This window comes from Coenobita brevimanus, chromosome 102, assembly GCF_032717465.1.
Source record: "Coenobita brevimanus isolate Jiangsu-jjx chromosome 102, ASM3271746v2, whole genome shotgun sequence".
In the NCBI taxonomy this organism is placed as follows: Eukaryota; Metazoa; Arthropoda; class Malacostraca; order Decapoda; family Coenobitidae; genus Coenobita; species Coenobita brevimanus.
This window is the reverse complement of record NC_137055.1, coordinates 36,362,036-36,375,484: the sequence shown is the minus strand read 5'-3', so window position 1 is coordinate 36,375,484 and position 13,449 is coordinate 36,362,036. Positions and strand designations below refer to the sequence as shown.

The following is a 13,449-nucleotide window of genomic DNA, read 5'->3' as shown; positions in this document are numbered from 1 at the left end:
CATCGGCGAAGAAGTTACGGACTCTGTACAATAATCCAAGTTTCTTTGAGGCGGTTTTAGCAAGTGATCTGACATGAGAGGTTCAGCTGAGGGCACTGTTAAGTGAGACTCCAAGAATTTCAATACTTTTGAAGATGGGAATATGTGTAGCACTGAAGGTAATGTACGAATCTGGCAATATCTGTCGATTAGTAAATTGTATATATTTAGTTTTGCTAGCATTAAAAGAAACAAGGTTGTTTTGTCCCCATTCACTGATTGTAGATAGATCTAGATTTATGGAGATGGCTGTACTGAGTTGAGAGGTGGAGATATTAGACTTTGTAAATGGATGTCTGAGTGTGAATGAACTATGTAGTGTTGAGTCATCTGCAAATGAGTGAATGGGATTGTGGGTGACAGATAAGAGATCATTAATATGAACCAGAAATAGGGTTGGCGCCAGAACTGATCCCTGCGGCACGCCGGCGTTAATTGAGTGGAAATTGGAATATACATCATCTACTTTTACTCTTATTTTCCTCTCACTAAGATATGAAGAAATCAAAGGAACAAAAGACGTTAGTCCAAAGCAAGGGAGTTTGGACAGCAGGGAACGGTGCCATATTCTGTCGAAAGCTTTAGAGATATCAAGAGCTACTGCATGAGTTTCTCCAAAAAGATCAATTGATTGATTAACTTGTTAGGCTTCATTTTGGTTATTACATCAGTTGGCAGTGGTATGGGATGTGAAGCGAGGCTTGAAGGGCAATGATGTTGCTGGTTAGCTGACAGAGTCCGAGTCCTTACATCCCGGGGATGAGCTGTTCAGTGTGGTACGAAGTGTCCCCAGTGGTGGCCTCCAGTGCTACGCTACCATGTGTGTTCAAAACTCACCAAATTAATCATCACAAGGAGAAAAGGGTGATGTAATGAGGTCTACAAAAGCCTGCCTTGCCCAGAGGCAAAGCAGGGATCCTCTCTTTGGCTCAGTGGTAACGTGTGTGCATTTGGAGCGTGAAGGCCTGAGATCGAATCTCGGCTAGGACAGTGCGATTAATCTGTTAAGTTTCATTTCGATTATTACGTTAGGGGAAAGGACACGTGGACAACTTACACAAACAATAAATGGAAAAAGTATCCTTAATCAACCAAATATGAGAACATTTCAATATATGGATGAGCAGACTGAATGAAGATAAATATAAAAAAAATATGGTCAGGATAATCAACATGAAAGAAAAAAAAGTGAGTTTTACGCCAGGTACCCCTTTTTTGGATATGGGCTAAGGCGTTGCCCCTGGGAAGAGGGCTTTGGTTTGGAGCGTGTAGCATTTTATGACCGGATGCCCTTCCTGATGTCTACCAATGACCCTTGGGTGGATTTGATCTTCCGAACCTTCGGTAAGAGTGAAGCGCTCTAACCCACTAAGCCACGGCAAAATAACAAAAGCACTGAAGATTAATTAAACCAAAATAAAATAAAGTATATATAAAACACTGTGAGATTACTAAACATAATAAGAGAAGTTAATACAAGTACAGTACACTACAACTATCTACCTATCTATCTATTGCCAGATCCCTTAATCCCATACAGGGTGACCACAAACAAATTGTCTCCATGTTGCCCTGTTCCCCGCCATTTCACTGCCCTGCTCCCAGCTCACACCCCCTTCTCTAATATACCACTCCACTTCATCCATCTCATCCTTGGCCTCCCCCTCCCTCTTCCCCCCTCCACCTCACTCACATACACTCTCCTCATTAGTCTCTCACTCTCCATCCTCTCCACATGGCCACACCACCTCAATGTGTTTTTCCTAATGCTTCCTATCACAACCACATCCACACCACAACGACCCTTTACTTCTCATTTGTCAATCTGTCTCTCCATGTGACTCCACATGCTCCTCTCAAATAACTCAATCCACAGCTCTCACTCTTGACTTCTGTCCCTCCAACATGGTCCAAGCTTCACTTCCATACGTTAAAGTTGGTATCACAATACTGTCATGTAGTAACTTTTTCACTTCCATGCTCACTTTCCTGTTTCTTATCACTGCTTTCAAGGAACCAGCAACCTTTCTTCCTTGTTGTACTCTTTCCAGAACTTCAACCTCTAAACTTCCATCCTTACTTATCACACTACCCAAGTACTTAAACACACTCATATGTTCCATTTCCTCCTCATCCAACCTCACTGTAGGCCTACATTCACTGACTTCACCTCTCTCGAAGACCATAGCTTTACTCTTCCCTACATTCACCTTTAGATTCCATTTCTTACATACTCTCTCAAACTCATCCACCAAGCCTTGCAGCTTCCCTTCGTCTTCACTTAACAACACAGTATCATCTGCAAACAACAGTGCAGGGAGTGAATATGGTAGCAGAGCAGTACAAGAATAATACACTCAGGGAACACCATTAAGGTCAAGTGATTACAGTACCTTGTGGACAGCTGCCTTGCGAATGTAGAGATATTCTTGTAAGGTGGCATTGTTGTGAAAAATAACTGGGTAGCTGCCATGCTGGACAAGTCTGAAATGAGATAAAGACATTAAGCCAAGTGAGGTAGTTAGGGAAGAGAAGAAAAAGAAAACTATCAATGTTAACACCGAGGCCATAAAAACAGACAAGAAATACAGTACACAGGTGACACTTACATATGAACTTCTCTAACCCGGCAGCCAGGGTCGTCCATGAAGGCAGCAAACTCCCACGTAACACGCACCACCTCGGCTGGGACATGGAAATGGAAGAGTGTGACATCGGCATAGGTGGTGTATGGCTGCAGCAGACCCTCCTGGCTCACCTCCGGCACGAGGCTCACACTACAAGCTGTAACCCAAGATGGTTTGTTATCCTACAGTATTGTGATTTTGTGTGGCTGCAAACCAAATCTAACCCAACAGCATCTAACACAATTCCTTAATAAATCCTTCCATTTAAACTGGCATAACTTTGGGGTTGCAAGTTCTGGCGGATTTGGAGAGTTCTACCAAGTCAGGGATTGAAAAATGTGGCACACTCAGTAAAGTTAGTCCTGTCTATTTCCTTCACTGAGACTCACTTCATCTAAATTAGGCCTATATTACTCCCATAAAGAGGTACAGAGTGCTGGATAATTATGGATGTCACTGAACAGACAACTCACAATAAAAATTTGAACTAGCCTGAGAAAAATGAAGACTACAGTACAGCTTACATGAGCCAGGTAGCATTCTGCGGCAACAAATACCCGGTACCAGTAGATTATGTAACCCAGGGCTATCAGATATACCTGGTACCGTATTTTCAATAAAGCTAATGTGCCATACCTACAAGAACTGAACTCAACCAAATAATGGATTCCTAGCAGACAATCCCGTCGACGTAAATAAACGCAAATCAATTGCAAGGTCCCTAATTTGCACAATTTTCAATTTTCGCAAGTGATTTTTGGCACGCATACACGGGACACCTTCCTCTACAAGATGCCAGGCAGGGACAATGCCTTACCCAGCATGACCTCCCCCCCCCCCTGCATGCTCTTTTCTCACCAATTCATCTGTTATCAGTGACCTGGCCAGTAAAGCCATGTCATGCCACGGTACGAAATTCAGGGCCAGAGTGATTCACCAGTCGATGACAATGTGGACGACAAACATTAGAGGAAGAAACGGTCAGAAATGATGATCAGGTAATGTGGCAAAAAACGATCAGGAATGGTGATGAGTTAGTGAGTGAAACAATGCTCATAATGCCTATATTACTGTTTGAAAACCAATATACTCTCGTACTACATATAAATTCGTACCAAATAAATAAATAAATACCGTTTATGAGTAGTGTGGAATAGTTATCCTCCCATAGAACTCGTTTTCTTTGCAGCCAGCCTGATAGAAAACCCTGTAAGGTATGGAGGTACTCCTACCTGGATCGAGTGTTTTAAACCTCAGGTGAGCGATTTCTTTATGAATTTTTGATGTTTCTCACCAAAAGCAGAGGTTTGAGCCAAAAAATTTTTTTTCCAAAAATGGTCGGGTTTCGAGGGAGTCAGTGGTGGAAAAGTGGTCGGGATGGGGTGGGTTAAAGACCATGTGGCACTAATTCAAAGCAAACATGTACTGAATAACCACCAATGGGACAAAAACAGGCAAGGAAATGTAGAAAGGTCTTGGAGTAGAAGTGGTTTTGGTGCAGAAGAGGCTTTGGTATAATAGCAGTCTTGCTGTAGAAGTGGTCTTGATGTAGAAAAGGTCTTGGAGTAAAGGTGGATTTTGGCACAGAAGTGGTCTTGGCACTGATGTGGTCTTGGCATTGAAGTGGCCTTGGCACTGAAGTAGTCTTGAAGTGGACTTGGCCTTAAGGTGATTTTGGCCTTGAAGTGGTCTCGGCACTGAAGTGGTCTTGGCACTGAAGTGGTCTCGGCACTGAAGTGGTCTCGACATTGAAGTCGTCTCAACACTGAAGTGGTCTCGGCATTGAAGTGGTCTCAGCACTGAAGTGATCTTGGTGTAGAGGTGGTCTTGGCACAGAAAAAGTTTTGATGAACAGGTGATCTTACAGTAGCTGTTTTGGCATAAAAGTAATTTTGATGCTGATCTTTGGTGTTGAGGCGGTCTTGGTGTTGAAACAGTTTTGGCATTGAAATGGTCTTGGCATGGACATGGTTTTAGCACTGAAGTAGCTAGGCAATGAAGTGGCTCATCATTAAAACTGACTGGTGATGAAGTGGTCTGATCAGTCAGGTGGCTGAAAAACCTTGGCCTAGAAAGTGAGGAAGGACTGATGTCACTGGGAGGTCCTTAAACAATGTCATGACACTAAATGACAAACATGGTAGAAGAGGGAAGATAAGGGCCAGAAAAAACATGGAAATATCAAGGAGAGGTAGGACTGGAAAAAGAGAAGGGGACGGTCGGGAGAGAAACAGTGAAGACATAAAGGCCCACTTCGTCATCTCTTACAAGCAGGGATGATGGGGAAGTATTCCTTCCCCCCTCCCCAGGGGGATGAATCTACAAGACTAAGGTAAACAAAACCATTTATTTTGCAGAGAACTGACGTTTTCTCCCTTTATATTTCACGTCATATTCCTACACCGATAGCGCATGCAACAGAAATACCTTCGGTTAGCAAGGTGCACTGCCCAATATTCGATGGAGATGAAACAATGCAAGACTATTGCGAGGTTCTTTTTCTACCGCGATTTACCAGCTTGATAACATCTACTTTGGAGGTGTTTGCTTCCTAACTGAATCAAAACTTACCGAGTATATACTCTGCCTAAAACTCACCGACTACATGAGTGTATAGTGCCAAGAGAAGGGGGGTTTTCATGATCAAGTGCAAGCAACAGCTGATGGTCAGCTGCCATCGCTCAGGAACAAAACAAATACCTGCTGTATTCACAGAAAATGTCGCGTCTCGCCGAAAATATTTTAGGGGACACTACAAAGTAAATAGTATGCCTGGAAAGTTAGATGTGCATATCCAGGCGCGTTGCCATGTCAGTAATGAGGTGAACATTCTTAGATAAGGCAACTGTGTAAACACGTATACATCCCAATATCATGCTCAGCGTATATGAAATATATTTTGTTCACTATTATCTAACGATGAAGAGCTGTTCAGTAAAGTTGATCAACCCTGGTGAAAGGGTCAGGAAAACAAGAATTTTGAAGGTATGAACAGTAACTGAAGAAATACATACACGACCTAATTCACGGAGCATATTATATATATATATATATATATATATATATATATATATATATATATATATATATATATATATAATTATATATATATATATATATATATATATATTAGTATATAATCTTTTTTAATGGCAAACACTGTTTGCCTGTTTTTCTGGGTCCTAGAATAGTTTTTCAGGTAAACCTTCTTTACATATGGAAATATCCTGTATCCTGTACCCTTGCTTATGCTGTACAGCATGAAAAAAAATAAAGGGGGGAGGGGAGGGCTACTAAACTGGCATTGGGATAATGTACATTACTTTCCTTGTTCACAACTTTTTGTGCAAAGAGTGAGAAGGGCTTGGGTTTTGTTAACTGTCCCAAGCCAGGCTTGACTGCCTGACCCACTGGTTTGCTTATGACAATACTGCATGACCAATCCAACAGACACAGGATGTTCAGCCAACCACATCTTAACTAAAGATGAGCTTTCCTAACCAGTAAGATTTGCTGTGGACTTTGGTTATCATCACAGATGATACTATGGCACATCATTTTCATTTCCATCTAGACCTGTTCCAAGTCTTTACTGTCCTCTCTCATGTAACAGGTGATGATACAAACCACGTATTCTTACTCACTCATGGCTGCAGCTGTCGCCTGAAACCAGCCCCTAGTCATGGCTGACCTCTCCTCAGTGCCATGTTTGATGTGTGATTGCTTAACACCATTAATGTGTTAGGGTGCGACAAGTCTGTGTTACTCATCCATCAATCATCATACTCTGTTCGCTCTCAACAAAAGTGTACGGACCTAAGTCTAGGCTAACAGTCCAAACATCAAAGACAAGAATGGTCCATTACTCATCCAAGCGGAATATGAGCAATAATCCAAACCATTCATTAGAGGCAGACCCTTATGGGCCACATCCAGCTGATGCATCTAAACTCGACCACCAGTCATCTAAATTAACTGTAAGAAGACAATAAGGCCAATGCACGACCTCAGGGCATAGCATGACGGCCCACCCATGATGTCCCTGCATGCAAGAAGGAAAGAAGGAATAATGAGGAACTAGCATCAAGCCATAATATGCATACATGGGACTTAGGTATAAAAAAAGAACAGGAAATAAATAAAATCAACACTGCGGAGAACAATAAGAAGCCTGCATGCATGAGAGAACAATCTCATAAAGGGAAACATTTGTGTGGCAGGGGGGTATAGTATTTAGCTTATTTAAGAATATTTTCATTGTCCCTGGCTGGCATAAACTCCACCTTTTGCTCTATTGCACATTAATGGAACACATGTGGCAAATTTAACTGACAAAAGCAAGTTATGTGACAATGAGCTCTCCTCCCTGGGTCCTTTGAGAGTGCAACAATTTTCTTGTCATTCACTGGCCAATCACTGACCATCAAAGGCAGCAATGTAGCACAACGCACACAGACTCTTTGTTCCCATGACACAGAAGAGGTAGAAATGAATTTTCTGCACCTCTAACTCATGTCCCTCCCAGAAAGATGTTACACTCAATGTAGTTCTCTCCAACATTAAAAGGATGTGAAGAGGTTTTACTTCTTCAGGTGATGGAAAACTGGGACAGGGTAACAATACAACGATAAAATTTGTCATATCAACAGATAGCAAACATACAGCAAAATGTGTGTTTCAAAGCAGTGACAATGGTGGGCGGGTATGGAAATGCTGTGCAATTAAGAGAAAATATTCATTCAAATGGCACAAGCAAATTTGAAGCTATTGTGACGAAGCACAGAGACAATGAAGTCAGCCTCTTCTCAGGGTCATGTCTTAAAAAATACTAAAGAACCTTGTATAAGACATCCCATGATATGCAAACTTGGAACATAGGGTTACATTGGTGACATTTTTAGATTAAATGTTTTTCTAAACATTCAGGTTCTACTATCACCAAAAATATTAAATGGAACCAACAGAAAATTAAAAGTCCATGCAAAAGAAAGTTATTATACAGGTATGAACCATGCTACTGATGCCATAGCTGAAGAGTCTTGGACTTTGGCAAACAATTAGTACATGCAAAGCTGATTTCAAAGATTACCGTACAGTACATATGGTAGTTAAGGGAAAATTAATTTTTGCTCGAGGCAAACTAAGATTCCTATAAAGAGGAATAATACTGTGCTATGATAGGCATTTATTTAACTATTTTTTCATATGGAGATTACTGATAAAATATGTACACAATACTCTGTACTATAATATTCATATCACACTGTATGTGCAGCTCATACTCTATATAATACACTGCATATTGTAACATATAATTATACAGTTCAATGTGTTTAAAACCCTTAATATTATGTTTAATTTACTCTTGCCACCATCAGACAATTCTATTCACCTTAGGGAAGACCTGTACTAAGGGGATGATGAAGATATTGCAATGACCTTTTCTGTTTCAGTAGCATCTTTAGCACAATACAATAATCTAGCGGTGCCATAACAAGAAAATGTGCAAGACATCATACTAATGAAGCTAAAATGTTGACGCCCCTTTCTTCTTGGCAGTCTTCTTCAACTTGAAAATACATCTATGTACTGGATGTAGGATCAACAAGTGCTTCATTAAAACATCTCTTTTGTATATGAATGAAAACTACTGAAGAAATTAAAGGAACTCTTTACTACCTTCACTACATAGTTGCCTTTTTTGTATTTTCTTGATTCCTTAAAATCAGGGGTCCTCAAGCTTTTTTAGTTTTTCACACAACACAATATTTTTGCAATTACAGCCACACTCTAAGCGGAATGGGAGACCTTGTACACTTCTTTAGCAATTTGTTTCCCAAGTTATACCTTAATATTCTTGTACACTGTTGACACTGACACAGCTGCAGAGGAAGAAGGAGCTATCCAAAACCATGGAACTAAAGCATCGTAACAGTACATATCATGAAGAACAGATGGAAGGAATAATGAACTAACACCAAGCTATAATATAACTACTGTATATGGCACTAAGGCAGAAGGGAGTGTGGGAAATAATTATGTTAAATGTATGATGTGAAAAGCAGCAGGAAAATTGTGTGCACCAGAGATATGTCCAATAAAGAAGGTAATCAAGTGTGAAAGGGTAGGTGACTATATACATATCAAATAAAACAATGTTTATAAGTTTGGGGGGAAGCAGTGGTGTAATTAAAAGCAGATTCATCAGGCAACTGAGAAGTCCTGTCTAAAACTACAACACAAGACCATCTTTTTATCAGTTTCTGGTAATAATTGGGTAATGTGTCAGCAGTAGCCAATGATGTACTACCCTTTGCATGGCAGGTTACTACAGTGCAAAACATTGAAATGTAGGTGATCAGCCTATGCCTCTGGTGGTATTACAAGACTGAAAATCTTCTGGAAGATCTGATCCAACCTGTTGGATACGATCTTCATCCCAACTGATGGAAAGGGGAAAAAAAATAATAATAATAATAATTCTGAAACACCACCAGTCTATATTACCAGATCCTCTCACTACAACTGGTCCTTCTTAAGTGGCAAAGAAATCATCTGGGGTGGCAAAAAAAAATTACATTATCATCATCACTTTAGGTTTACAAGAGACAGTTTTTACCCTTTCAGTAACAGTAGTCTCTTCACAGCTAAATAACATGGTCTAGTGGAAGTAGAATATTACAAAAATGTCGTCATTGTAAGGAAGGTGTTGCTGTTGTTAATACCTTTGGCTCATCTGGACATGAAGGACAGGCCATGTCCACACCAAATACTTGCTGGTGCAGGCATGAGTTCTACATCACTGTACCCCATAGAAGTTTTTGTCCACACCCACCTGTGCCCAGTGGGGTATTTCTGTATGAGTTAAAGTGATGCAGAACTCCCGTTGGCACCAGCAAGCACTTGGTGCGGATATAGCATTAGGCAGGTGGCACAGCTATAGTCAAAACATTCTACTGTTTTCCAACACCCTAAAGGATTCCAACACTTTCCAACATAATATAGCTGAATTTCCACTCTCTGTACCTCCTTACTGACAGGAAGAATGCACTCGGTCACTTTAACATTGTTTGTTCTAACATAACAAAGATTATCTATCCTTTTCAGCACTCTTGATAACTATGTGCTGTTAGATCAGGGAGTTGATTTGTTTACCAACCAGTGAGACTCACTCCAACGTTATACTGTAACTATGAATTTCATGGAACTCCAATTTAATAATCACGTTGTGGGAGTGGGTCCAGTTTTGTCAACAAACCGACACTAGTAACCAAGGAAACTCATTTCTAACCTCAGTTAATGACCAAAACTCATCAAATTGTATGCAATCACAACTTGGTAACCAAGTTGTGGGAGTGGCATAGTTCTATCATGTGAAAATAAACCAACTACAATACTTAACAACATTCATACTTCTTAACTAAGTTCACTTAGTTTAACGAAACCACAACTTGGGTTCAACCTGTAGGATTGGCTCACTTCTGTCTGACAAAACAAGAGCATGTCACATTTACTTCTTTCAATACTTTGATGCATTTATTCTGAGCACTATCAATTTATCTCACTCAGCTTGGAAGCGAATCCTTGGACTAAAGGGGATACAAGATTTCCTTTGCAGCTTTTTCTCCTCCAATAATGGTAACACCTTAATTTGTCTTTTTAATTGCAAATATATGTAATATATCCTATCCACTTGATAAACCCTTAATTATAGTTACAACAGTACAATTGAAGAACCCCATGGAGTAACTCCTGTTACAAAATCAAAATAAAGAAAATAGAGGATGTAATAAGGAATTTTGGACACACAGCGACTTTGGAATTCCTCTACAGAATGTCCTATACCAATTTTGTGATACTGCTCCATGGAGGAACTCTGAAGCTGCCATGGATAAAAAGAAATAATTATCTAAACTTCATTTTAATGGTTTATCAAGTCTGGGACACTTGCAATTACTTCACAGGACTCTCAATCATCGGCCATGTTTCTGCTTTTCTTCTAATCTTACTACTGGTTGGGGGAAAGCCACAGCCAGGGCTTCACAATGAAAGGGAGACTTGTTATCCAGTGTTAAGGTCTAGCTGATGGCTTTTCTAGACTACACAAGGAACAGTTAATGATGAAAACTGTTACCATCTCTATATGCATCAGACACCTAATCCCATAAGGGGTGGCAACAAACATATTACTCTGTCCTCTCCCCTTTGGCTGTCCTCCCTCCAACTCACATCCCCTCCATAGCTCTCTACTCCAACCCTCCATCTCATCCTGTCTCCCACCTCTCATATCTCTCTACTCCATCCCTCCATCTCATCCTCTGTCTCTTCCACCCCTGCTTCCCTTTCTCATACCACTGAACTCCACTCCTCCAATTCATCCTTGGTCTCTCCCCCCCTCCCCCTGTTACTCATTCAGTCTAGAAAAGCTTCAAACTACTAACAGGTCATTGTACAGTGTGAAAGCCTGAATACCATTTCCCCTCACCCAGGGACAGGGACAGAGGACAAAGAAAAACTTGACTCATGAACCCAAACTAATACGCTTTTGTTCACCACACAAATTTCTGTTTGCAAAGTTTCATCCAAATATGCAAATGATTATTTCATTATAGTAACTAGAGGGGCACTCAGTGAAGTGCATCTCTCCAACAAGGGCAACATAATTTCCAAACCATTCTTCACAATCAGTTAGGTTTTCTCACCACTGATCAGGGTTTCGCAGAAAGTGTTTTCTGGATCCAGAATCTGTAATATGATACACATCGGTCCCATGAGTTAATCAATTGTTCCCTGGGAGATGGGCTATCTACTCCTCAAATTTGGTCCAAACCTCTATTTTATTTTTTGAGAAATCCTACTTAGAGACAAACAAACAAACAAACAAAGAAGTTAACTGATTGTTCCCTGGAACATGGGCTATCTACCCACCAAGTGTGGTCCAAATCTATTTTTTAGTTTTTGAGTCATCCTGCTAACAGAAAAACAAACTGGGGTGAAAACAGACTCTCCTTGTCGGAGAGAATAATTTATTGTGCCACATTAGGCATAACAGAGTTTAAAAACATTTAGCATTTAATTACCAATACAGTATTTCTCATGTGTCAATAAGTCAGCAAAGGGATATGCAACAAGTCAATATACTGGCTTGAAAGTTACCCCTCTGACTGCACAGGGTTTTGCCCCAACTTGCATGACAGTATCTTATGTGTTGTGGAGATGAATCAGTCTGCTCTTGTGGGTGTGGGTATGGCAGTAGGAGTAGGGAATAATAAATGATGCAGGGCAGACAATGATAGCTAAGACTAAGTTAATCCTGCAAGACATGAGAAATAGCCCAGCAGTATGGTAGAGGAGTATTATACATGGACCTACCTAAATAATATAAGTCATACTTCTTGGCCACAATGATATCTGAGACAGCTTTGAACCTTTTACCTGTGGTGGATTACTCTGAGATGAGTATCATCACCTGAAGTTTGAATGAAAACAAAGTTTGTATTTTGCAACCAAGAGGCTTATGTACATGAATTACTGTGTATTCACTAATTGTAAAAGTTTAATAAAATAAGCCCAAGCTTCTCCATTAAACGACATAATAAAACTTATTCAACTTACTGTTTTAAAATACTGTAATGTGCCCTGGCAATTAGTCAGCTTTAACAGAAAACTTTCTCTAAATAATATAAAATAATTATGTGCCTTGGGAATTAGTCAGTCACTTTAATTTTTCTCTATATAATATATACTTCCACCCATAGACTGCCCCAGCAGAGAAAAAGATATAGCCAAGTGCAGTAGTAACTAAGATAATGACAGAACAATATTGTGCAGTATATGCAAGAGAAAAACATACACAGCAGGGATATACCAAGTGTATTAAAAAAAAAAAAAAAAAAAAAAAAAAAAAAAGGTATTTGTTCATACATGGCACACTGCATGCTTGACAACTTAAAAACAAGTGATACAACTTATTTATTTTTGCGAAATCACAACTATTGTTCGATATTTTAAAATACTATCACCAAACACAATACTGTTACAAGTAAGGAGTACCTACATATTGTATAATATATATATATATATATATATATATATATATATATATATATAGACAGGGGCAATATTGTGACAAGGAATTCTAATCTGTACAAGCAATTATATAAAACCAATAAATCTCATGTCAAAAAATACATATACATACATACATACACATACACATATATGCACATACATACATACACATACACATATATGCACATACATACATACACAGGCATTTCCAGAAAAATATATACATTCCTTGTCATAATGGGCAATTCTTTGAGAGAAGTTTCTCCATGCACAGATCAGTAATATGAAACAACCAGCAATACAGTGCTCTCACTGACCACTCAATTTCAGATTGATAATGTACTGTAATAATTCCATAAACAACAAAAATATTATATCCATCCAATAATGTATGAAACTGAAATTTCTGATCTTAAGTGAGGAGATAAAGAAAATGCCATCAAAGGTTTAACAATTAACATGGACTTTTAAGAGTCTGTCCTTAAAAATGTTTTCACTCTAGATTAGAGGTAACACAACACAGCCGCAAACTACTGACACCTCACAACCGCACCCAAAAGAAAGACATACGATACAGGCAAGACACAATGAAGGATACACTTCCATATGCAGGAACTCTAAATAACTTTTACCTTTAACCTGTATACTAACAATAACTTGTGTTGATGACCGAGCTTGTGTTGACCTGGAGTCATTTTTTTTTTTTTTTAGC

At 39.5% G+C, this 13,449-nt stretch overlaps 1 protein-coding gene across 1 annotated transcript in view; it reads right to left on the bottom strand.

The window, feature by feature from the left end:
• Positions 1–5,307, bottom strand: part of LOC145415360 (post-GPI attachment to proteins factor 6-like) — a 42,869-nt gene extending 37,562 nt beyond the window's left edge. Inside the window, exons 1-3 of the mRNA XM_080284647.1 lie at positions 5,265–5,307; positions 2,649–2,823; positions 2,433–2,523 (exon numbers count right to left, since the gene is read on the bottom strand). Of these exons, the coding sequence (XP_080140773.1) occupies positions 2,433–2,523; positions 2,649–2,823; positions 5,265–5,307 (309 nt within the window). The remainder of the gene's footprint in view (positions 1–2,432; positions 2,524–2,648; positions 2,824–5,264) is intronic.
• Positions 5,308–13,449: the final 8,142 nt, after the last annotated feature.